The 27,723-nt window shown below is 43.2% G+C and overlaps 1 protein-coding gene across 3 annotated transcripts in view; it reads left to right on the forward strand.

Moving 5' to 3' along the window:
* Positions 1–690: 690 nt before the first annotated feature.
* Positions 691–27,723, forward strand: part of CUL2 (cullin 2) — a 122,326-nt gene continuing 95,293 nt past the window's right edge. Inside the window, exons 1-2 of one of the 3 annotated variants that reach the window (XM_066280203.1) lie at positions 691–808; positions 24,669–24,809. In XM_066280203.1, coding sequence (XP_066136300.1) covers positions 24,691–24,809 — 119 coding nt within the window. In that variant the 5' untranslated portion in view covers positions 691–808; positions 24,669–24,690. Of the gene's footprint in view, positions 809–879; positions 1,049–1,762; positions 1,785–24,668; positions 24,810–27,723 lie in introns of those variants that run through there. The other 2 variants (XM_066280202.1, XM_066280204.1) reach the window with 2 other exon arrangements.

Here is a 27,723-nt window from a genome sequence, read left to right on the forward strand (position 1 = left end):
AGGCATGTATGAGAAGCAATCAATGAACTACATACAGTGAAACAACTACCAGTTGACGCATCTCACTCCCCCCTCCCCTCTCTCTCTCAAAAAAAACAAAATAAAACAAAAAAACCTTCACAATTTGCCGGGTGGACCCTGGCGAGGTAGCTCAATTGGTTAGAGCATCATGCCAACACACCGAAGTTGTGGGTTCCATCCCTGGTCAGGACACACACAAGAATCAAATCAATTGATGCACAACTAAGTAGAATAACAAATAGATTTTTTTCTCTCTCTCTCTCTAAAATCAATAAGTAAACTTGAAAAGAATTTGTTCATAGGTGAAAACCCATTATAAAAGGAGTATGTCAGAGGGAGAAGCAGTTTGGCTTATCCGATGATTTGAAGAGTGGCCTTGGGTGCCAAAGAAATTGGAGGTTCCCGAAAATATTCACACAGGTCGGAAACCACTCAAAGGAAACTATCTGTGTTGACACCACCTACTGACATATAGTTATTAGTACGTCGGACCTGGGCCTGGGGGTTCTAGATTTCTCCTGCTCTGGGAAGGGCGCCACCAAGGCGACCGCGCAGACTAGCCCTCGGCAGCGCTTCGCTATTGCACTAGCGCGGGCCGTCTCGCTTGCCGTACATAGACTCTACCATCACGTTCCGAGGGGGTTTTGGTGGCGGTGGAAGATAGAGCAGGGCGTGTGTACATCGGGAAAGCCGGGCCCTCGGGGGGACTGTGTCTCCTAGGTCACTCACCAGCCTGTCTTTGTCCTCGGCCCCGCGCGGGCTCTTCCATGCCCGCATGCGGCAGCAGGTGAGCGAGGCGCCAGCACCTGGTCGTCGTGGCCCCCCCACGTGTGAGCGCGGGTGGTGGCGGCCGGTGGGGAGGCGCCTGCAGCACAGTAATGGCAGCGCGGTGAGAGGGGAACGCGAGTGACAGCCACCGCCGCCGCCCACCCTCTTCGCCGGGACTCCGTCCTCGGTTCCTGCGGGCCGCCGCCCGCCCCTGGCCCCCGCCCCCGGCCCCTTGTCCCCGGCTCCGCTGCCGCATCAGGTAACCCGGCTGGGGGTCCGGGCTGGCTGCCGACGCCGGCAAACTTCCTTCCCCGCAGAGAGTGGCGGGGACCGGGCGGGTGGCGGAGTGGGGGGCGCGGAGGGGGAGGGGCGGGGAGAGCGGCCGGGCGCCTCAGGGTCCCGCACGTGTCCCCTGTCCTCAGGACGCTGACCCCGGAGCCCGGCCGACCAGCGGCTGGATCCTGGGCCGCCCCGGCCTGGGCCGCCCCTGCCTCGGCCCCATTTTCCTCTGAAGGAAGCGAGGGGAGCGCGCGTGGATTCACCTGCCGTGTCTCTCCAGGACCCGCACCTCCGTGCGCGGGGGCGGGGCGGCCTGGCTCGACGTCCCCACCCCGGGCATTTCCACTTTTGTTTCTGCAGACGGCGGGGGTGAGGGCCGTGGGAGGAGCAGCTCCCGAGCTTGGGGACCGGTGGGTGACACCTTGGGGTTCCCGCGCCGGCCCCGCCACCCCGCAGACACTTGCGCGGGCACGGAACACCTGTGAAGTGCAGGCTTTTTATTGTCCAAGCCTTTCCTGTCTTCCACGGGATATTGGTCCCAGTGGAAGGCAGCCCTTGGGGAGTTTAAATGTGGAAGAGCTGTGATAGAAAGTGACCACTCGCTGCAGGCTCGTGCTGTGGACCCTCTGCAAGTCTAACTAGACCCGTCCCAAATCTGCGTGCGTGCTGAACTAGAGGAAGCGATCACTTGATGCTGATTGTCTGCTGACGACCTGGTAGGCATTTAAAAACACTGACACGATTGTCCCTTCTGAATTTCACCTTCCTTCCCAAGACGGACCGGTGAGCACGCTGGCTCTCCTTCGCCCTGTTTGCCCAAAGGCAGCGTTGGGAAGACCCTTCCACAAGAGTCACCCATGAAATCACAGATGCACGCAGTGTCTTGAGTGATCCTTTAATATATATATATATTTCCAGATGTTGTTTACAAGTTGTGGGAACATTTCTACAAGTGTGCGTTCACATAGTGTGCGTGAAAAATACCTTTTCTGTGTGTTTCAGTATTTACTTGCACATCTGAAATCCTCTTCTTTCCCACTCTGATGATTTTCAGTGTTTTGTGAGTGAAATTAGTCTATCCGTGTCTTTCATGTTCACCAGTGTGTCACTAAATTAAATGTGAACTTCCTTTATAGTCAGTTTTGCCTTATTTATCAGTTAAATAGTATTAGGCACCTGTCTTATGCCACACAGAAGACGTTGACATTTCTGCCCACCTGGAGTTTTCAGTTCTGGTGGTGGGAGAGGGAGACATAGACAGTCAATGAGAAATTGAAATAAAGGAAATAGAACAGGGAGTTGTGGTCATGACTGGGAGACTACATCCCATGCTGTGGTCAGGAAAGACCTGTCTGAGGTGACCTTTAACCTGATACCTGGAAAGTGAGAGGTAGTTAGCCTTTGAAATGTTTCTCTTAGAGGGAGCAGCAAATGAAAATACCCACAGGTAGTGTCGAGCTTGGGTTCAGCAAACTGAAGGACTCTAGGTGAGGGCCCTTGTAAGAGACAAGAGGTAAGGTCACAGCAGGCGCTTGATCATGTGAGCTCTTCTTGTCCATAGGACTTTGACTTTTATTTTTAAAGCACATTGAAAAGCTATCACAAATTTTGCAAATCTGGGAGTGGTGGAGCTTGACTTACAAGCTGACCATGGAGAAGATGGGATAAGAGGAAAAGGAAGCAGGGAGACTAGTGAGTAGAGTAGTGCCTGGAGTGTCAGAGACAAGGAAAAAGGGTTTTGAGATACATTTTGGAGTTACAGGTATTTATTGACTGTGGTTTGGATGGAAGTGCAGTTGGACAGGACCAGTGGTTCCTGGGTTCAAGGCATCAGCTGGAGGGTGGTGGCACCATGTATTGGAATGGGGAGAAAGTGATGAAGCAAGCTATTACATAGGAGTGTCCATGTTAAGTAGAAACTATTAGATGTTCATGCAGAGGTTAGAAGTAGGAAGTTGCATATCTAAATCTGGAATTTAGTGGAGAGTTTACAGAGTCATTCATTCAAAATATTTTTCAAGTACCAGCTGTGGACCAGGCAGTGGGATTAGAGTAGTGACTAGATGAAAACGTCTGCCTTTGTGGGCCTTAAATTCTGAGGAGAGAAAGAGACGAGGCCGTGTCAGCATTTATCTGTTGGGTTTATTATATTTATGTTTTTATGATTCAAAATGGGATACAGCATGAAAATCTGTTCTTTGTCTTCCATCATCCAGTTTTGGTCAGAGCCAAACAATGTTAGTGTTTTCTTATATATACTGTACTTCCAAAGATACATTTTTTGCGTACATAAGCAAATATGTATTCTTCTCTCCACTTTGCAAGAGTGGTAGCATACTTCACCTGCTTTGACACCTTTTTTTTTTTTAAGAGGATTAAATAGTGTTTAAAGGTTGTGAAACAGATGGGACCATTTAAAGAAAGAATGCAGAGGAGAAAGTCATGGACCCCGGCACCATTTTCTGACTTGGCCTGTGCCTTCTTTGCGTTTTGGACCTACAGATGTGGAGTTGTTGAAAGAGGTTTTTGTGAGACTTTTTACAGAAGTTTGCATTGTGGTTTTTTTATGTGTGTTCACCCTTGCTTAGCTGTCTCTTCTCTTTATATACTGGAAAAATATTTGATTATTATTGAAAGCAGTGTTTTCACGTATATACATACCATCAGTTAAATTCAAGTACACCGATGACAGGATCAGGCCTTGAGTCTTCATATTTTGAAGATTTTTGACTGGCAAATTGTTCTTGGGGAAAGCAAGCAGAAATTTGAAATGTTATCATGAGATTTATAACGAGTTATTGATATTTGAGACGTATGGCTGCATTCTCTCTCCGTAGTCGATTAATCACATTATCTGTTTAAAGCAGTGGTAGTCAACCTGATCCCTACCACCCACTAGTGGGCGTTCCAGCTTTCATGGTGGGCGGTAGCAGAGCAACCAAAGTATAAATAAAAAGATTTAACTATAGTAAGTTGTTTTATAAAGATTTATTCTGCCAAACTTAGTGAAAATCCTGCATAAAGTACTTGGTAAGTAATAATTATTATATGCCTTAACTTGCTGTAACTCTGCTTTATAAATTTTATAAAGTAAAGCTACTTCCCTACTTTATAAATCTCCATTACTGTGGAACCGGTGGGCGATTAGAAAATTTTACTACTAACAAAAGTGGGTGGTAGGTATAAAAAGGTTGACTGTCCCTGGTTTAGAGTGATCTGGCTCCTTGCCTGGGTTTGAATCATAATAGTAATGTTTCTATTACACTGCAGATGTTTGTATAATCTTTGTGTTACTGACTTCAATATATAGATTTCATCCTGTGTCACTACTTTGATTTGTAAAGGCCTATTGGAGGCACTGGAACCATGCAGTTCCTCTGATTCTTAAAAGTTTTGAAGTGAGTGGTGTTAAGATCACCATGTTAGCATCTGCAACAACTATTGGGCTGCAGTGGAACCCTGTTGATTGAGTCATCTGAAAGAGGAGCAATGGGATATTTTCTCGTTCTCAGTTACTTTAAGCATTATTACTTTGAAGAGTTAAAAATCTGGACTTATATTGTGTTCTCCCCTGAAATTATACTTTCTGTGTTGAATGACATTTTGTTTTTCAATTAGTTGCCTTTAGCCGGATACTTTCTATATAAATTGATTTACCTGTTTTTTTCTGAGATTGTCCTTGGTTCAAGAACTGTTTAGTCTGATTTTTGTGGTTATTTTTATTATTGTTTCCTTTCTATTCTTCTTTTTTTTTTGCCTAAGATTAAAGTAAGTAACTATTTTTTACACTGGAGAAATATAATCTTTAATAGAAAATATTTAATAGTACTTTCTGAAGCTTTAGACACTAATTATTATATATAAGACCACTGTATGAAATGTGTAGAAAGTTTAAGTTACTTAAACTCTGTAAATATATAGGTATTAATGACCTATTTGAAGATTGAATTATCCAAAGGATTTTCATTTATATACTTTAACAGTATAAATGACGTTACTGTTGTTATTTAATCATTAGATTATAGTCTCTGTGTCAGGATTTTAAAAAATAAATCTATTTATTTAATTGATTTACCTGAGACATAGACAGTGGGGGGAGGGGAGAGAGAAGTTTTTTTTTTTTTTTTTTTTTACACAGAGAGAGTTAGCGAGAGGGATAGATAGGGACAGACAGACAGGGACGGAGAGATGAGAAGCATCAATAATTAGTTTTTTTTGTTGCACATTGCGGCACCTTAGTTGTTCATTGATTGCTTTCTCATATGTGACAGAGTAACCCCTTGCTTGAGCCAGCAACCTTGGGTCCAAGCTGGGGAGCTTTTTTTTGCTCAAACCAGATGAGCCCCCGCTCAAGCTGGTGACCTCGGGGTCTCAAACCTGGGTCCTTGGCATCCCAGTCCGATGCTCTATCCACTGCGCCACCGCCTGGTCAGGCGAGAGAAGCATTCTTGTTGTTCCATTTAGTTGTGCATTTGTTGGCCCTGACCAGAGATTGAACCTGCAACCTTGGCATTTCAGGATAACTCAGTACTCAGCTGGGCATGTCAGAATTTTTCATCAATTAGGTTGACATTTTATCGTTTTTGTTTCTTTTATCAGCTGAAAGCTTCCTGAGGGCAACATTTCTAGCCCCTGGAAGAGGTCTGGAATATAGGAAATATTTAATTTTTTTTATTTATTTATTCATTTTAGAGAGGAGAGGGAGAGAGCGAGAGAGCAAGGAGAGACAGAGAGAGAGAAGGGGGGGAGGAGCTGGAAGCATCAACTCCCATATGTGCCTTGACCAGGCAAGCCCAGGGTTTCGAACCTGCGACCTCAGCATTTCCAGGTCGACACTTTATCCACTGCGCCACCACAGGTCAGGCTATAGGAAATATTTAATGTTTACATTAACTCAGTGGCTTAAGTATATATATATATATATATATATATATATATATTTTTTTTTTTTTTTTTTTTAATTCAGTGCGAGGAGGGGAGGCATAGACAGACTCTTGCATACACCCCGACTGGGATTCACCCGGCAAGCCCACTAGGGGGCGATGCCCTGCCCATCTGTAGTGTTGCTTCGTTGCTCAGCAGCTGAGCTCTTTTTAGAGGGAGAGGCCATGGAGTCATCCTCAGAGCCCAGGGCCAAGTTTCTCCAATTCAGCCATGGTTGCAGGAGGGAAGAGAGAGAGAGAGAGAAGCGAGAGGGGAGGGGTAGAGATACAGATGGGTTCTTCTCCTGTGAGCCCTGACCAGGAATCGAACTTGGGACATCTACACGCTGGGCTGATGCTCTACCACTGATCCAACTGGCCAGGGCCTTAAATCTTGTTCTAATGTAGGTTATTTTTCAAATAATGAAATGTTGGGTTTACTCTGTATAAATATTTCTTGAATATTTCAATTTTGTTTTAATTCAGTTGAAGGAGAAAATGTACAGAATATGTAAAAACATTAAAAATTTTTTTGAAATAATTTTAGACTTACAGAGAAGCTGCAAAAAATAGTACAGAGAGCTCAGATACACCCTTCACCCAGCTTTCCCTGATGTTAACTTACATATCCAGAACACAATGATCAAAACCAGGAAATTAACACTGGTACAATACTACTAACTACATTACAGACCTTATTTGAATCTCCCCAGTTTTCCTACTAATATCCTTTTCCTGTTTCAGGATTTGATCTAGGATCAGACAAGGCATTTAGTTGTTTCTGATACGTGATCATGTTTTCTTATCTTGCATGACCTTCACACTTGGGATGAGTGTGACTGGTTGGTTACTTTGTAGACTGTCTCTCAATTTGAGTTTGCCATGACTAGATTGGGGTTATGCGTTTTTGGCACAATGCCACAGAAGTGATACTGCATCCTACCCAGTGCCTCATATTATGGGTACAGGATGTCAGACTCTCCTGTTAGAGGTAAAACAAACTGTTTGTTTCAGGTCCTTTCTGGTAAATTTCTCTACCTGTAAAGTTACTATTCCCCTCTTTGTAAATATTAGCTGTCTTGGGGAGATATTTTGAAAGTATGCAGATGTCTTGTTCTCAAACTTTTGCCCACTCATTGAAGCATTCTTTGGTAGATATTGCCTGTAAGAATTATAGTGGGGTTCACCTGAAGGTGATTTTATATTTTTTTCATTTCCTTCTACATTTATTAATTGGAATTCTTTTATAAGGGAGAACTACCCCCTCACTGCATGTATTTATTTGGTAATTTGTTTATATCAGTATTGAGTTATAGTTAGTTTTTTTTTTTTAAAGAGAATCTTCTGCCCCTGGCCAGTTGGCTCAGTGGTAGAGCATTGCCTTGGCATATAGATGTCCCAGATTTGATTCCTGGTCAGGACAAACAGGAGAAGCAACTATCTGCTGCTTTCCCCCTTTCCCTCCCCTTTTCTTCCTTCTTCCCCTTCTACAGCCGATGGCTTGGTTCCAGCATTGGCCTTGGGTACTGAGGATAGCTCATTGGTCTGAGCGCATCAGCCTCAGGAGCTAAAAATAGCTCGATTGATTCAAGCATCAGCCCCAGTTAGGGGTTGCCAGGTTGATCCCAGTAGAGGTGCATGTGGAAGTCTTTTCTCACTGTCTCTCCTCTTCTCACTTAAAAAATAAATAAGTAAATAAAATTAAAAAATGTTCTTTAATGGATAGAGAGAATTTATTTTAATTCAGTGAGGGGAGGGGAGGCATGGACAGACTCCCGCATGCACCCCAACTGGGATCCACTTGGCAACCCCACTAGGAGGCGATGCTCTGCCCATCGGGAGCCATTGCTCAATTGCTCCAACTGAGATTTTCTTAGCACTTGAGGCGGAGGCAATGGAGCCATCTTTAGTGCCTGGGACCAGCTTTCTCCAGTTGAGCCATGGCTGCAGGAGGGGTAGAACCAAAGATTGAGAGATAGAGAAATGAAAGAGGGCAGGGTGGAGAAGTACATGGGCGCTTCTCCTGCATGCCTTGACCAGGAATCAAACCCGGGACATCCACACATGGGCTGATGCTCTACAACTGAGCCAAACAGCCAGGGCCAAGAGAATTTATTTTTAAAATATTTTATTTATTGATTTTACACAGAGGGGAAGAGAGAGAAGGGAGGTGGAGACCTGGGAAGCATCAACTCATAGTAATTGTTTTTTATATGTGCCTTGACCAGGCAAGGCAGTGATTCGAGTCAGTGCCCTCAGCATTGCAGGTCGACACTTTACCCACTGTGCCACCACAGATCAGCTATAGATAGTTTTTTTATTCTGTGGTTTATAATCTAATATTATTTATTTTGTTGCTCAAATTATTCAAGCTGTGGCCTTCAAGGTGGACCCTTTGTCTTTCAACATACTCCATTTCTTTTTCATTAGGATCTTGTATTTTCTCTGCTGCAGCCCTGAAATCAATTATTTCTCCAAGGAGCTCTGATACCTTTTATTGGAGAATGGTGTTTAGACACCAAAATCTGATGCTACATGTGATCATTGTCACTGGGTCATTGCTCCTAGGCCCTCTTAGTGACAGAGCTAAAAGTATATTTATGTATACTAATCCATGCATACATAAACTTCTAGGTTTATGTCCCTATCTTTTAATCTGTGTGTGTGTTAAAAACCACGAGTTCATACTGATACCTCTCATTCCAATCAAACACAATAGTGTGTGCTACCATCTGCCTTGATTTATAACTGCTTATTTTGGTAGTGAGAAATAGAGCATACTTCCCCCCCCCCTTTTTTTTTATTTAGAGAAAGAGAGAGACAGGAAGGGAGGGAGATGAGAAGCATCAACTCATAGTTACAACACTTTAGTTGTTCATTGATTGTTTTCTCATATGTGCCTTGACTAGGGGCTTTTGCTGAGCCAGTAACTCCTTGCTCAAGCCAGTGACCTTGGGTTCAAGCCAGCTACATTTGGGCTCAAGCCAGTGACCATGAGTCATGTCTATGACCCCACACACAAGCCAATAACCTGAGCTCAAGCTGGCGAACCTGCACTCAAACCAGATAAGTCCACGCTCAAGCCAGCAACCCTGTGGTTTTGAACCTGGGTCCTTAGTGCCCCAAGTTGGTACTCTATCTACCGCACTATTTCCTGGTCAGGCTAAGGTTTTATTTATTGATTTTAGAGAGAGGAGAGAGAGAAGCATCAGTTCATAGTTGCTTCTTGTGTGTGCCTTGACTGGGCAAGCCTGGGGTTTTGAACTGGCAACCTCAGTGTTCCAGGTCGATGCTTTATTCACTGTGCCACCACAGGTCATACTTTTTTTTTTTTTTATAATGTTTTTTTATTAGCCTGACCAGGCGGTGGCACAGTGGATAGAGCGTCGGACTGGGATGCGGAAGACCCAGGTTCGAGACCCTGAGGTCGCCAGCTTGAGTGAGGGCTCACCTGGTTTGAGCAAGGCTCACCAGCTTGGACCCAAGGTCGCTGGCTTGAGCAAGGGGTTACTCGGTCTGCTGAAGGCCCGTGGTCAAGGCACATAAAACAAACAAACAAAATTTTTTTATTAATTGATTTCAGAGACAGATAGACAGAAACATCATTCTGTTTCTGTATGTGCCCTGACCAGGGTTCAAACCGACAACCTTTCCATAATGGGGTGATTTTCTAAACAACCGAGCCAACCAGCCAGGGCATGCATACTTTCTAATAGTCACGATAATCATGTCAGTTGTATGAAATTACCAAAATAATGAATAATGTGACAACAGGAAAAAGATCCCCAAGTAATCCTCAGCCTCAAAAAATATAAACAATATCACAAAGTACTTGTGTTTTATTTGGTCTGTCTGAACCAAAAATAATGATATTGTATCTTCATAGTTCTAAATATTGGGTTTTTTTTCTAGGTATTGTTTTTATTAGTAAGCATCCATGTAAAAAGTATTAATATTTTAGAGAACACTTTACACACTTTAAACACTTTACAAACTTTAAAAGTATTTTATTCAGATATTTTATTCAGATACTTTCTCTTACATCAACACTTTGTTGTCCATTTAAGCACTTAGAATAAGGACTTTTTGTTTGCTTTAGTTTTTTAAATTGTGGTAAAATACATATAACACAAAATTTACCTTTAACGATTTTCAAGTGTACAATTCCTGGCATTGATTGCACTCACAGTGTCGCCATTGCTACTGTATTTCCAATTATTTTTCATTACTTCAGTAGAAATTGCAACCATTAAGTAATAATTTCCTATTCCCCTTTTACCAGCACCTGATGGCTTTTTTTAAAAATCAAATTTATTGGGATGACATTGGTTTGCAAAACCATACAGCAGGGGTCGGGAACCTTTTCGGCTGAGAGAGCCATGAACACCACATATTTTAAAATTCCATGAGAGCCATACAACGACCCATGTAGATTATGCATTATCCAATAAAAATTTGGTGGTGTTCCGGAGGACAGCTGTGATTGGCTCCAGCCACCCGCAACCATGAACATGAGCGGTAGGAAATGAATGGATTGTAATACATGAGAATGTTTTACATTTTTTTTTTTTTTTTTTTTTCTGAAGCTGGAAACAGGGAGAGACAGTCAGACAGACTCCCGCATGCGCCTGACCGGGATCCACCCGGCACGCCCACCAGGGGCGATGCTCTGCCCATCCTGGGCGTCGCCATGTTGTGACCAGAGCCACTCTAGCGCCTGGGGCAGAGGCCACAGAGCCATCCCCAGCGCCCGGGCCATCTTTTGCTCCAATAGAGCCTTGGCTGCGGGAGGGGAAGGGAGAGACAGAGAGGAAAGCGCGGCAGAGGGGTGGAGAAGCAAATGGGCGCTTCTCCTGTGTGCCCTGGCTGGGAATCGAACCCGGGTCCTCCGCACGCTAGGCCGACGCCCTACCGCTGAGCCAACCGGCCAGGGCTGTTTTACATTTTTAATGTTGTTATTTTTTTTATTAAAGATTTGTCTGCAGCCAGATGCAGCCATCAAAAGAGCCACATCTGGCTCGCGAGCCATAGGTTCCTGACCCCTGCCATACAGGTTTCAAATGTACAAGTCAATATAACACCACCTGCACTCCGCATCATGTAGCCTCCACCCCAGCAAAGTCCCTTTCCTTCCCCATTTCCCCCACCTTTGCCCACCTCCACCTATCCCTCACCCCCTTCCTCTATCTATTGCCATCCTTCTGTCTGTGTCTGCGTGTTATATATGTATGATTTTGTCTAAACCCTTCACTTCTCTCATCTAGTCCCCTCCCATCTTCCCCTCTAACAGCTATCAGTCTGTTCCATGTGTCCATGCCTCTGTTTCTATTTTGTTCCTCAGTTCATTGCAGCACCTGGTAACTTCTAATCTACTTTTTATCTTTATGAATTTGCCTAGTGTAGGTACATCATATAAGTAGCATCATAAAATATTTGTCCTTTGTGTCTGGCTTGATTTGCTACAATGTCTTCAACATCTATCCATGTTTTAGCACGTATTAGAACTCTATTCTTTTTTATGACTGAATAATATTCCATTTATGTGTATGCCACATTTTGTCCCTCTATTCTTCTGTTCATGAACACTTAAATTGTTTCCAGTTTTTGGCTGTTGTGTATAATGCTGCAGTGAACCTGGGGGCTCAAGTATCTTTTTCAGTCTCTGCTTTTAATTCTTTTGGGTAAATACTGAGGATTGTGATTGCTGGATGCACATGATCATTCTGTATTGCTCTTTTATATAGAGAGGACTTTTATATATAGAACTCATGTATGTATATATATATATTTTAATATATAGAGAGGAAGGAGGGGAGGAGAGAGAGATGAGAAGCATCAACTTGTAGTTGCATCACTTGAATTGTTTATTGATTGCATCACTTGAGTTGTTAATTGATTGCTTCTTATATGTGCCTTGACCAGGGGCTCAAGCAGAGCCAATGACTCCTTGCTCAGCCAGCAACCTTGGGCTCTAGCCAATGACCTTGGGATCATGTCAATGATTCTGCGCTCAAGCCAGCAACTTCCAGGTTTTGAACGGGAGCCCTTAACATAGCCCGCTGGCGCTGTACCCACTGCACCACCACTGGTCAGGCAATACTGTTAGTTTTTTGAGCCATCTAATTAATGTGTAATGGTATCATGTTGAGGTTTTAATATGTATTTCCCTAATGATAATGATGTTGGGAGTCTTTTCTGTGTTTATAGGCCATCTGTATTTCAGCACTTTATTTGGGTTCTTTTCTCTTTTGACTGTCAGATTGGTTGTATGTTTTCTTATTATTGAGCTTTGAGAGGTTTTACTTTTCAATTTATTGATTTTGGGGTAAGGGTAGAGAGAGAAACAAACATCAGTTTGTTGTTCAATTTATTTATGTACTCATTGGTTGCTCCTTGCATGTGCCCTGATCAGGGATCAAACCCGCAACCTTGGCGTACTGGGAAGATGCTCCAATCAGTTGAGCTACTAGCCAAGGCCTGAGAACTTTTAAATATATTCTGGTACTTTTCTTTCAGGCCAGTACTTGTCTTTCATTTTTTTCTTTTTTATTGAGATGTAATTGACATATAATATTATTAGTTTCAGCTTTACAGCCTAATGATTTAGTTTTTAATTTTTATTTATTAGCGAAGGAGGGACAGACAGGAAGGGAGAGAGATGAGACCCATCAACTCTTCATTGTGTCACCTTAGTTGCTCATAGATTGCTTTCTCATACGTGCCTTGACCGGGGGATAGGGGCTACAGCAGACTGAGTGACCTCTGCGGTCAAGCTGGCACCATTGGATCCGTCGATGATCCTGTGCCCAAGCTGGCGATCCGCGCTTAAGCTGGTGAGCTTGGAGCTTCCAGTCGGGGATCTTAGTGTCCCAGGTCAGTGCCCTATCCACTGCACCACCACCAGTCAGGCTGGTTGGCTAATATTTTGTTGATGACTTTTGCATCTGTGTTCATTGGGGAAATTTGGCCTGTAATTGTCTGTTCTTGTAGCACCCTGTCTGGTTTTGATTTCAGGGTACGGCTGGCCATGCAAAATGAGCTTGGAGGTTCAGTCCTCATCTGTTATTTGGGAGAGTTTGCAGAGGAAATTATTTTTTATTGATTAAGAGAGAGAGAAGGAACATCGATTTGCTGCTCTGCTTATTTACATATTCATTGGTTGTTTCTTTTATGTGCCCTGACCAGGGATCAAACCTCTAATCTTGGTATATCAGAACAGTGCTCTCACAACTGGACTACCTGGTCAGGGCGATATTGGTTCTGATTTGAATATTTGGTAGAAATCAGCAGTGAAGCCATGGGCTTCTATTTGTTGGTAGGATTTTGATTATGGATGCAATCTATTAATCTGTTCAGATTTTCGTTTCTCCATGATTCAGTCTTAGGTTTTATGTCTTTAGGAATTTATCCATTTCTTCTAGGTTGTCTAAATTGTTGGCATATATTGTTCATAGTTACCTTTTATGATCCTTTGTATTTCTTTGCTGTTGGTTGTAATGTGTTTTTCATTTCTGATGTTTGTCTTTGCTTTTTTGTTATTGGTGAGTCTAGCAGGTTTGTCAATTTTGTTTCTCTTTTTAAAGAACCAGTTCTTAGTTTCATTGATCTTTCCTATTGTCTTTTAATTCTCTCCTCCACTATTTCCACTCTAATCTTTATGTCCTTTGTTGTACTAACTTTGGGCTTTTTTATTTTTCTAGTTCCTTCAGGTGTGAAATTGTTTATTTGAAAAATTTTGTTTATTTCTTGATGTAGGCACTTATCACTGTGAATTTCCCTCTTAGCACTGTTTTTGCTGCATTCTGTAAGTTTTGATATGTTGGATTTTTTATGTTGGATTTCCCTTTTCATATGTCACAAGGTAGTTTAAAATTTTTTTTATTCTTTGACCCATTGATTGATCAGTAGTATGTTGTTTAATCTCCACATACATGGGCAAAAATAGGCTTACCTTTTTATGAAAAAGGACATGTAGGTTATGATTATTACAGTAGTTTCATTAACTCAGAATAATAAACTGTTTTATGTGCTCACAACTGTTAACCTACATTTGCCAACCCTGTATTTGTGACTTTTTCTTCCTTGAATCCATTTCTAGTTTCATACCATTGTAGTTAGAGAAGATATTTGATGTGGTTTTAATTTTCTAAAGTTTATTAAAACTTGTTTTGTGACTTAACATATAATCTCCCCTGAAGATAGTTGTGTGCGCATTTGAGAAGAGTATGTATTCTCTTGCTTCTGGGTGGAATGTTCCATGTATACCTATTAAGTTTCTCTTGTCTAATGTGTTGTTTTAAGGCTCGTGTTTCCTTATGATTTTCTGTCTGGATGATCTGTTCATGGTAAGTGGGGTATTCAAGTTCCAGCCTACCCCTGGCAGGGTCGCTCATTTGTCTAGAGTAGAGTGTTGTCCCCATACTCCAAAGTTGCAAGTTTATCCGGGTCAGGTCACATACAAGAATCAACCACTGAATGCATAAATAAGTGGAACAACAAATCATTGTTTCTCTTTCTTCCTTCCTCTCTTCCTGTCTTTTAAATCCATAAAAACTAATTAAAAAAGCCCCCTCTTAGTACTATTATATATTGCTGTCTATTTTTTCCTTTAGGTCTGTTAGTATTTGCTTTATATATATTTTATTTTTATTTAGAAATTAAATTTAACAGGGTGACATTGATCAATAAGAGTATGCTTTATATATTTAGGCATTCCTATGTTAGGTGAATAGATATATACAAATATGATACTCTCTTCTTGGGTTGACCTTTTATCATTAAGACACCTTCTTTGTCTCTTATTGTAGTCTTTTTAAAAACTGACTTTACAAAGAGGAGAGAGGTGGGGAAGTGAGAAGCATCATCTCATTGTTGCTCATTTTGTTGTTCATTCATTGCTTTGTCGTATGTGCCTTGACTAGGCAAGCCCAGGATTTTGGACGAGTGACCTCAGCATTCCAGGTCAATGCTCTTACCCACTGTGCCACCACAGGTCAGGCATACAGTCTCTGTGTTAAAGTCTACCTTTTTCTTTTTCTGATATAACTATAGCTACCACAGCTTTCTTTTTGTTTCTGTTTGCATGGAATATCTTTCTCCATCTCTTCACTTTCAGTTTGTGTTGTGTCCTTACATCTGAAGTGAATTTCCTGTACAGATGAGTCTTTTTTTTCAAGTCTGTTTAGCCACTCTGTGTCTTTTGATTGGCGAATTTATTCTACTTACATTTAAAGAATTATTGATAGATATGTACTTACTGCCATTTTGTTTATTATTTTCTAGCTGTTTTGTACTTCCTATTTCTTTTTTTCTGACTCTCTTCCTTTGTGGATATATGATTTAGTAATATGCTTAATCCTTTCTCTTTATCTCTTGTGTATCTACTACAGGTTTTTGTTTTGTGGTTACCTTGAGGCTTGTGTATAACAATGTATATTTATAACAGTCCTTTAAGTTGATAACAATTTAAGGTTAATTCTTGTATGTGCCCTGACTGGAGATCAAACCCACACCCTTACCTATCAGGATGATGCTCTAATCAACTGAGCTATCTGGCCTGGGTACTGTTCTTTCATTTGGGACATGTCTTGTCCCTGCATTTTGGCTGCTTCCTTATGTTTGTTTCTGTGTATTAGGTACAGCTGCTATGTCTCCCAGACTTGCTAGAGTGGCTTTGTGTAGTAGGTGTTTTGTGGGGCCTAGGGGCACAGCCTCCCCTTACCAAGTTGGGTGCTCCAGGTGCATCCTTGTGTGGGCTCTGTGCACTGTCCTATTGTAGTTGAGCTGTAGTTGCTGTTGGCCTCATTGGTAGGGACTGACCCTCAGGCCGATCATCTGGGAGTCCGGACTGTGACTACAGCAGAGGAGCAGCTATGTAGGAGTTGACCCTGTAGAGTAGGACTCACTTCAGTGGGGCTTGGTTCTTACTCCACCCCTGAGTGTGTCACTTGTGGAGGTGATAGGGTTGTCATCCGACATAGTCTCAGTCTGTGGCTCTTCAGCAGGTGCACTGGTTCTGGGGCCTCCTGTGAGGTACAAGGTCAGCCACCACCTGTGCCCTGCCTGGGTCCACCTCGCAAAAGCTACAGAAGTTACTTGTGCTACTTGTGCTGGGCTTGGAGGTACCCAGGAGAGACCAGGCTGTGAACAGACGCCATCTACCTCTAGTGCCAGGCCTGGGGCTACTTAGCAAAAGGTATGGGGTGCACAGAGGCTAAATACAGCTTGTTTGAGATTTTAAGAAAACCCAAAGCATGAGTCAAAAGAGTCCATTTTTATGGAAAAGCCATTGGAATGGCTTGGGTGGGCCCCACAGGTTGGGTGGGGCCAGGGTCTCAGGGAACAGTGATAGCCAGGTTTATGAAGTCTCAGATATGGCGCCAGCCTGAGGGGTTGGGGGTATCTCAGGAAAGGAAAAATGGCCTCTGCCAGCACTTTTTTTTTTTGTATTTTTCTGAAGCTGGAAACGGGAGGCAAGTCAGACAGACTCCTGCATGTGCCCGACCGGGATCCACCTGGCACGCCCACCAGGGGGCGATGCTCTGCTCATCCGGGGCGTCGCTCTGTCGCGACCAGAGCCACTCTAGCGCCTGGGGCAGAGGCCAAGGAGCCATCCCCAGTGCCCGGGCCAACTTATGCTCCAATGGAGCCTTGGCTGCGGGAGGGGAAGAGAGACAGAGAGGAAAGAGAGGGGAGGGGTGGAGAAGCAGATGGGCGCCTGGCCGGGAATCGAACCCGGGACTTCCGCACGCCAGGCCGATGCTCTTACTGAGCCAACCGGCCAGGGCCTCTGCCAGCACACTGTCTCCTCAGCTCTTGTCCTGATGCCTGTCCATCCAGTTCCTCCTTGTATGTCTATAAGGCCAGTAGCCGCTGCCATTGTGGCCATGCACATACAGGTTCTCATTTTATTCAGACCGACGTTAAAGAAACAGTGAAGCCAAAGGAATGGTGGGCCATTCCTTTATTAAAGTCTTGCACCAGCCAATGAGCAAACACACAGGGCTCCCAAAGCCACTGACATATTCTTTGGTTCCACAACCAGGAGAATCTTATTCGGTTTTCCCTAGAAGCAAAGGCCCCACCATAGCAGAGCTTGCAAAGCCCCTCAGCTCTGATTTCCTGTCTGCACACCTTCCCTTTCCCTGCCAACATGGCTTCTTCTTCAGCACTCTGCATTCTCTCCACTCTCACTCTGCAAACTTGGCTTCTTTCTCTGCCTCTTCTTCTCTTTTTAAAACTTTCTGGTATGAAAACCTCTCCTCCAGCAAACATTAGCAAAACAGTGGCCCTTCTTAAGCAGGAAGGCAATTTGCAATTTCACAGACCCACATATACCTAGTGATGCTCAGCCTCCAATGCAAACTATAAGTGAGCAAACATAAAAATCATATTTTACAAACTTATTTGACCAACAATGTCCCTGGTTCCTTTCAAACTGCTGCCCCAAAACTGGAGCTCAGAAAGAGAGAGTTAGAGTCAGTCTGTGCATGGACCCTTTAAGAAGGGCTGCCTGGGACGCCAGCAGCCTCTGTCTCCCTCAGCCTCAATTCCCACTGGTTTTTACAGCCAGAAGCTTTGGGGACTTCTCTTTCTGGCATTGGAGCCCTGGGCTGGGGGGACCTGGTGTGGTGCTGGGACCCCTTGCTCTTCAGGAGGAACATCTGAAGCTGAGATATTTCTCCTGATTTTTATCTGCCACACGTGGGAGTGGGAGCAGCTTGTTCTGCATCTCCGTCCCTCCTACTAGTCTCCATGTGACTTCTTTAAATCCCTAGATTTGGGACTTCCATTCAAAATCCCTAGATTTCAGGTGCTTCTGAAAGGTGGTTGCTCTGTAGTTTAGTGTCATTTTGGTGTGGTTGTGGGAGGATCTGAGTACCACGTTTACCTATGCTACCACCTTGAAAGTCTTCTCAGAGTTTTTAATATTGATGAAGTCCAATTTTTAAAATTTTATTTTTATTTTGAGGTTATTTTCTATTTTTTTTAACTTTTTTTTTTTTTTTTTCATTTTTCTGAAGCTGGAAACAGGGAGAGACAGTCAGACAGACTCCCGCATGTGCCCGACCGGGATCCACCCAGCACGCCCACCATGGGGCGACGCTCTGCCCACCAGGGGGCCATGCTCTGCCCATCCTGGGCGTCGCCATGTTGCGACCAGAGCCACTCTAGCGCCTGAGGAAGAGGCCACAGAGCCATCCCCAGCGCCCGGGCCATCTTTGCTCCAATGGAGCCTTGGCTGCGGGAGGGGAAGAGAGAGACAGAGAGGAAAGCGCGGCGGAGGAGTGGAGAAGCAAATGGGCACTTCTCCTGTGTGCCCTGAACGGGAATGAGTGGAGAAGCAAATGGGCACTTCTCCTGTGTGCCCTGGCCGGGAATCGAACCCGGGTCCTCCGCACACTAGGCCGATGCTCTACCGCTGAGCCAACCGGCCAGGGCCTTTTTTTTAACATTTTTAAAAATTCTATTTAGAAATTAAATTTAATGAACTGACATTGACCAATAAGAGTACAGAAAGATTTCGGGTGAACGTTTCTATAGCATTTGAACTATTGTGTTGTGTGCCCATCACCCAAAGGTAAATCATTTTTTGTCACCATTTGTCCTTCTTTACTCCCATCTCCCTTCCCCCACTTTCACTGGTAACCACTTCGCTTTGTCTGTGTCTATGAGTCTCAGTTTTATATCCCACCTATGCGTGAAATCATACAATTCTTAGCTTTTAATGTAACATACTTAGCATATTTCCCCATGCATTTTTTGGAAAAATTTGGGGTCAAAAAACTGGATGCGTCTTACACAGTGGTTGCAGATTATTTTACTTGCATTTCCTGCTTTTTTGTGCTTTTTGTGCTCATTGTTGAAGACAATGATTTGTCTTCAAACATAGATGAAGAAAAGCTGTTGGATGGGAGTTCTGACAGTGATGAGTTGTATTTTTTTTTTTTTTTTTTTTCCTGAAGCTGGAAATGGGGAGAGACAGTCAGACAGACTCCCGCATGCGCCCGACCGGGATCCACCCGGCACGCCCACCAGGGGCGACGCTCTGCCCACCAGGGGGCGATGCTCTGCCCCTCCGGGGCGTCGCTCTGTTGCGACCAGAGCCACTCTAGCGCCTGGGGCAGAGGCCAAGGAGCCATCCCCAGCGCCCGGGCCATCTCTGCTCCAGTGGAGCCTCAGCTGCGGGAGGGGAAGAGAGAGACAGAGAGGAAGGAGAGGAGGAGGGGTGGAGAAGCAGATGGGTGCTTCTCCTATGTGCCCTGGCCAGGAATCGAACCCGGGACCTCTGCACGCCAGGCTGACGCTCTACCACAGAGCCAACCAGCCAGGGCCGAGCTGTATGAATTTTATGATGAATAAAACTTCAGTTCAATAACTTTAAGTAATTTTTTTTTCTGTCAAATTTCAGGCCCCAAGATTAAGGTGCGTCTTATACATGGGGGAATATGGTAAATTATCCCTAAATTCTAAACCAGAGCTGCCAACTCTTTGTATTGACCAAATGTGACAAGCAGTTACAGGGATGAGGTAGGAAGGGTCCAGACAAAATATGGCCCAGGGATTAGATCCTTTCCTCTTCCTGTTTCTTTTTGTAAATAAGGTTTCCTTGGAACACAGCCACACCCATTGATTCTCATTGCTTTTTTGTGGGTGGCTGCTTTTGTGCTACAGTGGCAGGATTGAGTAGTTGTAGCGGACTGGAGGGTTTGCAAAGTTTAGAATGCTTGTCTAGAGGGAGGTGGAGTGCATAGGGAGGATCAAGGCAATGGAGGGAGACTTGACTTGGGGTGGAACACACACATGAAACCTATAAAGTTTTATTAGCCAATGTCACCCCAATGATTTCAATTAAAAACTTTTTTAAAGTTAACTATCTGTTCCTTTACAGGAAAAGTTTGTTGATCCTTGACAAAGTATGTCAGCCCCTCCTCCCTGTCCCCTTTTCTTGGAGAGAACTGTGCTGGAGCCCTTGTTCTAGATTCATGTGGACAGTTGTTTTTAAGATCTGATAGCAGCTGTGCCTCCTCCTTCTCTGGGGTCCCAGGTCCTCTTGGTTTGTTTCCTTCCCTCCTGATAGAGGATATATTGTATTCGATTTTCCTGACAGAAAAAAGGATGCATTAGGAAATTATTTGCTGTTGCTCTTGGTTTTAGGTGATTAGTTATTTTCCCTGAGAATTTGAAAAGAATTGCTTTGTATTACCTTACAGCTTCTAGTGTTGCTACTATAAAATCTACAGACTTTTCCATTTCTAGTGTATTGTAACTTGTTTTTCTTTTCTGGAAACTTTTGGAACCTTTATCTCAAGTGTTTTAATATGTCAAAGAGAAGTACCTTGTTATTTATTTTTATTTTTATAAATTATTTATTGATTTTAGAGAGAGGAGAGGAGAGAGAGAAAAAGAACGGGGTTGGGGTGAGTGGGAAACATCAACTTGTAGTAGTTGTTTACCATATAAGCCCTGACTGGGCAAGCCTGAGGTTTTGAACCTGTGACATCAGGTTTCCAGATCAACACTTGATCCTCTGCATCACCACAGGCCAAGTGTAATATACTGCTCACAAAAATTAGGGGATATTTTATCACTTCATACTCTTTTTGAAATATTCCCTAATTTTTGTGAGCTGTATATTATTACTAATACTGACAGGTTATCTGGAAACGTAATCAAACATGAATATTTATTTTGCTTTTTAAAGATATTTAGAGCCTGTGATTTACTTTTAGGATTCATAACACTTGGGGACCTTAGGCATAGTCCCTATGTGTCTAGTGTTAAAATTCCCAACTTTGTGCTATGGAACTCAGAAGAAAGCTGGGGGGTTGTGCTCATGTAGATTGAACTTTGCAGGTACTCAGTGCGACATGATTTAATGAGTGTGGATGGAAGGGGTCCTGGCAGCAGGTTGTGAGGCACAGGCGTGAAGAGCGAGGCTCCTGTATTTATGAGCTGTCTGGTGGCTGGGGGCAGGGAAGAGTGCATGGTGCTCATGGTCCTGTCTCTTTCTTTGCCTTATGTAAATTCTCCATGAATAAATGATCATTTAAACAATTTAAATAAAGTGAAGGAACTGAACATTTTTTAGTTATATTTGCTTTCTCATTGGTCAGGCAGAGAATTTAGCAGACAGTTTCAGCACACTTGCTGCTGTTGGCTTGTTAGTGTTTAGTGTGTCTCTCTGGGCTCGTGCCTCTGTCACCTTGGCTTTCATCTAGAATGGAGCATCACTGCACATGTGCCCGTGCTACTGTAAATCTGCTGGTCTCAGTAGAGAAGCTAGTGACAGTGGTGCTGTCAAAACTGAATAAAAACTAAACAATTTCTGCATTGCTAACTTTTTTTTAAGGGTTTTTTTTTATTGATTTTAAAGAGAGAGGACAGAGAGAGAAAGGTGGGGGAAGGAGCAGGAAGTATCAATTGGTAGTGGTTGCTTCTCGTATGTGCCTTGACCGGGCAAACCCAGGGTTTAGAACCAACAACCTTAGCATTCCATGTCAACGCTCTATCCACTGCACCATCACAGGTCAGGCAGGACATTGCCACTTTTTTTTTTTTTTTTTTTTTTTTTTGTATTTTTCTGAAGCTGGAAACAGGGAGGCACTCAGACAAACTGCTGCATGCCCCCGACCGGGATCCACCCGGCATGCCCACCAGGGGGTGATGCTCTGCCCATCTGGGGCGTTGCTCTGTTGCAACCAGAGCCATTCTAGTGCCTGAGGCAGAGGCCATAGAGCCATCCCCAGCACCCGGGCCAACTTTGCTCCAATGGAGCCTTGGCTGCGGGAGGGGAAGAGAGAGATAGAGAGGAAGGAGAGAGGGAAGGATGGAGAAGCAGATGGGTGCTTCTCCTGTGTGCCCTGGCCGGGAATCGAACCTGGGACTCCTGCACGCCAGGCCGACACTCTACCACTGAGCCAACCGGCCAGGGCCTTGCCACTTTTTGATATATGGTTACAAAGTAGTCCCTATCCTCAAGAAGCACTTGGATGATTACAGTAGAGGTAAACATAGAGGTCTCATGTAACAGGCAAGATATGGTACCTTTCCTATCTTAAGTGAGCTCAGGATAAGTTTTTTCAAAGCAGATATACTGGACTAAGGCGTTAATAGCAGTAAGAGTCAGGTGAATGGGTGGTAGGTGGGTGTAGGGAAATAGAAGAATGTTAGGTAGAGAAAACCAAGGATAAAGGCAGGGCATATGAATTCGTTCACTGACCTCTGAGCAGAGGGAAGAGTCTGGATTATGATGTCAAGGGGTTCCAGGAGAAGAAGCTGGAGAGGTGCTCTAGGCTAAGGTCAAATCATGGAAGCTTGGTATGCCATGTCACTCGTTGCACTGAATGCTGTGTTTTGGAAAGCACCAAAACAAAAGGATGACATGCTCAGCTTTCTGGTTCAGGCAGGTTATTGTTGTTTTTGAGCACCTAATCTGATTGTCTAATCTTTTTGAAGGTCAGGAACTTTGTTATTGTCTACTGTATCCTCAGAGCCTAGGACGGTGCCTGGCAAATATAAATAGTTAAGTGTTCGCTAAAAATGTTCATAAGGCATATAGCAGTTGAGAGCTTAGGCCCCAGCATGGGTCTAAATCAGGGGTCGGGAATCTATGGCTCGTGAGCCAGATGTGGCTCTTTTGATGGCTGCATCTGGCTTGCAGACAAATCTTTAATAAAAAAATTAATAACATTAAAAATATAAAACATTCTCCTGTATTACAATCCATTTATTTCCTACAGCTCATGTTCATGGTTGCGGGTGGCTAGAGCCAATCACAGCTGTACTCCGGGACAACACTAAATTTTTATTGGATAATGCCTAACGTGCATGGGTTGTTGTATGGCTCTCACAGAATTACATTTTAAAATATGTGGTGTTCATGGCTCTCTCAGCCAAACAAGTTCTCGACCCCTGGTCTAAATGTTGATGCCACCATTAAATAGCTCTGTGACCTTAAGCAAGTTTCTTAATCACCCTGTGACTTAATTTTCTTATCTAGAAAATGTAGAGAATAGCAGGACCTAACTATTCAGGTTAAATTAGTTTATATAAAGCACTTAGAATAGTGAGCACTACATAAGTATTAACAGTTATTATTATTTCTTTTATGAGTGAAAGATTAATACAAACCAGAGCTGCTAAGGGCCTGATCCCAGAGTGTATGTAAGGTTACACAGGAAGGGGTGGATTTAAGAAATAGGAACACAGTTGGATAGGTTGTGGTAAATAAGGATGAGAAGGAATTAAGGATAATTCCCTAATGTAAAGTTAGAGCTTTAGGTTCTTTCTCCAGTGTTCTTGCCCTTTTCCCTTTCACCCCCCCCCCCCCCCCAACACACCAAGTTAAATTGTGACTGTGACCCATTCTAGTTAGTAGGAAATTCAAGGCCTAGAGGTGGGCTCTGGTAAGTGAAGGGAAGCACTGATGAATTGTGGCACAACCTTTGCTCGATTTTTGCTTGGCTTCTTTGATTCCTTCTCTTTCTCTTCCTTGAAGTCTATTCCATGGACTCTGAGTTCTTTTGGTCACAGGACAGAAACATAAGAAGGGTCTATGGCCATCTCAGGTTGTGGTCTGGGGGTCTTCCCCTAGTTCCCTTTTCTTGTCTCCTTTTCTCCAGTTCCCTTTTCTTGTCTCCTTTTCTCTTTCTTTTTCTGCTCCCCTAATCCCACTATTTTCCTACCCCCTTTTCCCATAGTAGGAGACCAGAGAACAGATGTGTCTTCCTTGTTTGGCCTGAGTGCAAACCAGCTTGGTGTTTCACGATCCCAGTAATAAGGGAAAACTAGGAAGGATGTTCAAACACGTGCCAGAAAAACATTCCCTTGTGCTCTTAAATTTAACTTTAAAACGTTTCTCTACCAATTCTGTTCCTCTGGTGTGATATTGAGAAGGATTTGAATCTAGCTTTTGAAGCAAGTTTCTGTAACCTTTGGGGCCTTTTTGTTCAAAACCCAGCTATTTCCTAGAATATAGCTTGTCTGCTAGGCAGAATGTGTATTTTTAGCTCACTACTGGGCTGGTCAAGTTCACCTGAACCAAGGGTTCCATGCTAGAGTTGTGATTTTCATCAGAGTAATGGGGCTGGATTCCCTGAGAATGAGAGAAGGAACAACCCTTATATTTCTTTAAAATCTTTCATGTTTACCCTAATGGTTCATGTGAATTTTGTATTCTACTCTACAGTTCATCTTTGTTTTAATATAAATTTTCTTTTAATTTTTTACCTAAACTCATGCTCCAGGAAGATAAATCCTTCCATTTTCTTATGTGTTCTCATATTCCCCTGCTTACCACCTCATTCCCCAGCTTAAAGATTTGGGGCCAAAACCTTTTTATTTCTCATAATGAGAGATGGCCTTGGCTAACTGGTCAGAATTTCTTTCCCTTAACACATTTAATGAGACTTATAAGTCTTTGGAATAACACCTCTTTTTATGAATAATTTGTACTAAAAGTTTTCCATTTCTTAGAGTTTGTAAAGAATGCAGATATTCTGTGGACTTCAGTGTCGGCACAGTCATAAAGACAGTAGTGGTGTTTATTGTATTCTTACTGTGCGCCAGTTTCTGTTCTTACCCTTTCATTTAGCATGCTGTTTATACAGTGTTTTAAAAACAAATAATGAATCTTGTAGAACTCATGCTAACATCACTGTTTTTTATAATTAACAGATTTCAACACTAAACTTGCACAATGTCTTTGAAGCCAAGAGTTGTAGATTTTGATGAAACATGGAACAAACTTTTAACGACAATCAAAGCTGTTGTCATGTTGGAATACGTTGAAAGAGCAACATGGAACGATCGCTTCTCGTATCCTTTTTTATGGGCATTGATAAATGTTCTTGTATTGATAATGATACTGTATTGATAAATGTAGCAATGAACATTGATAAATGTTCTAGAATTGCTAAACTTGTCAAAAAGTAAGACAGGTTTAAGCTTATATAAATGAAGAACATACCAGTGTGATTGTTTTCAAATATATTATTATATACATTTCCAAGTTCCTCACCTATATGTGACAATCATTAATCTTTGATAACCTTTCTTTAGCAAATACTTAGCATTTATGTCAGGTACTACTGTAGGTTTTAGGAATAAATTAGTGAATAAAGTAAACTACTTTCCTTTCACTCTGCTAAGGGAAACAGACAATATAAAAACTTGAATGCCAGTGCTTCTGATAACAGGCAGTGATAAACACTGTGGGGAAAGTAGAGCAGGTAAGGGTCATTAGTTCCCGTGGAGACCACAGCCAAGCAGTGAAGGAGAGGCCGAGACTCAGAAGGGCAGCCATGGAAGGGTTAGGGAAGAGCACTAGGAGGTCATTAGATACCAAGGCTGAGGTCAGCCATATCCCCATATCCCAGTTACTGTTTATGGATGGGAAAACTGGACTCTGACAAAGGCGGAGAGGAAATGAACATTCACTTGAAACATGGTGTTGGAGGAGAGTTCTGTGGGCCTAGAGCAAATCAAGCCTGAAACATCTCTGGAGGCAAATATAACAAAGTTGAAGCTGTCCTATTTCAGGTGCATCATGAGAAGGCAGGGCTCTTTGGAAAGTTCAGCAATGCTGAGAAAAACAGACGGCAGTGGGAAGAGGGAAAGACCAAATATGCGGTGGACGGACTCTGCAAAAGAAGCCACAGGCGTGAGTCTCTGGGAGCTGAGCAGGGCTGCTGAGACGGAACACTGGATGTCACTCATTCCTGCGGGGGTCAGGAGTCGGAGCTAACTCCACAACACACAGCAAGAGTGTGGAGTGTGATTGAGTCTCTGTGTGAGAGAGGGGGTGCCGAGGAAAGCCTCTCTGAGGGCGATGCTATTAGAGACCGGAGCACAGTGAGGGAGTATGTCTGCAGATACCTGCAGGAGGGAGTGAAGGGCAAGTTAAGTGGGTACTGGTTGTCTATATCTGTGAATTAGAAGTCCATGTGAAAAACAAATGTATGGTTTCCCTAGGGCTGTCTGAGACCAGGCATCCTACATTTCTATGTGTCAGCAGTCTTCTAAAAGTTAAATATAGATATTATGTATATGGTTGTTTATCTGATATGTACATTTTTACTTGTATAATAAAATATAATTTATATATAACTATTATATAAAGAAAAACCACATTGCAAACCTAGCACCTAGGGTATAAACTCTGGCACCAAGAAAAAGCCCCAAATATTAAAATACTTTAGATTCATAGTATTTGGGAGGTGAAGGGGATCCCTGGGGACCCTCTGCCACAGGTAACCGGGGCAGAGTTGTGGTTACCAGTCTTACCACTCTGCCCAGTGTCTGCCAGGGACCAAGGCAGGGCAGGCATAGGGACAGCACAGGCACATTGGGACACTACTGTTAGACTCCTGAACCACCTCAGTCTGTCACCACAGTGGGTGGAGAAAGAGGACAGGGTTAAGGCCCAGGTCTCATTCCAAATGGTGTGGCAGTATCCTTGGCCCTGCAGGAGGCCTGTGGGAATGGAGGGGCACTGTAGATCCTATCCCGAAAGTGCCACCAGGTGTGATGGTATCTAGACCGTGTGGCCGGTCAGAGTCCTTCAGGCTGCTGCCCTCTCAGCAGCTTGCGGGGCTGAGGAGTGGCTTCCTCACCATGTGGAGCGCTGTTTAGAAACGCCTGAATTCGGATGACAGTGATTCAGCTTGTTCTCAGTACCTGACACAGTGGTTGGTATTGAGCTGAATGCTGATGTAAGGACCGTGGAGTTCTTTTGGACCAACAGAAGAACGTCTGACTCTTTCCACTTGCAGTTGTTAGTGAAAAACCTCTGTTAGTCTGCCCATGTTCTAGGCACTAATGGTGCATAAGATAATGGAAATGTTTCTGGAAGATTTCATCATTTGCAAACATCTTTTACATTTTTGAATGTTATTCGGTACTTCAAACAAGCCTATCAGATTGATAGGCCAGATATAATTACAGTCTTTATGTAACAGATGAGGAAACTGGTACTTAGGGGTACAGGAACTTGCCCAGGGTCACATAGGATGGAGCACAGACTTGAATACAAGGTTTCTAAAATCTAATTCCCTACACTTACCTGTATCTTTAGAGCATGCTTGCTATGGATTTCTGCCTTTAAAGAGTTGATTATTCAATCAGCCTCTTTAAATTTTTATGTGGATCATCGTGGATTGTTTTGGAGTAGGAATCTTGATAGAAATTGAATAAGTGTTAAAGGCTACTTGTGTGTTAATGACGTTGTCTAGGCAAATGCTAAGGTACTGTGAAGAGTAACTAAAATAATAAACAGAGAAGATAAGGAACTAGTGATAGAAGATTACAAAAAAAGGGAAATGAGTATAATAAAGAAAAAGAAAAGAATGTGTTCTTTACTAGTTTGAAAATGAAAAATGCTCCCTCCAACTTAGTACTGTCATTTATGTTAGTACTTAATTTTTTCCCTTTTTATTTATTTATTTATTTATTTATTTATTTATTTATTTGAGAGGAGAGGAGGGAGGAGAGATGAGAAGCATCTTCACTTCACTTTAGTTGCTGCTTCACTTTAGTTCACTGATTTTTTCATACGTGCTTTGACGGGGGTGGGGGGGCTCAAGCTGAACCTTGACCACTTGCTCAAGCCAGCAGCCTTGGACATCAAGCCAGCGACCATAAGATCATTTCAATGATCTCGTGCTCACACTGGCGATCCTGCACGTAAGCTGGTGAGCCTGCGCTCAAGCTGCCAATCTCAGGGTCTTGAACA

Source organism: Saccopteryx bilineata, chromosome 5 (assembly GCF_036850765.1).
Source record: "Saccopteryx bilineata isolate mSacBil1 chromosome 5, mSacBil1_pri_phased_curated, whole genome shotgun sequence".
In the NCBI taxonomy this organism is placed as follows: Eukaryota; Metazoa; Chordata; class Mammalia; order Chiroptera; family Emballonuridae; genus Saccopteryx; species Saccopteryx bilineata.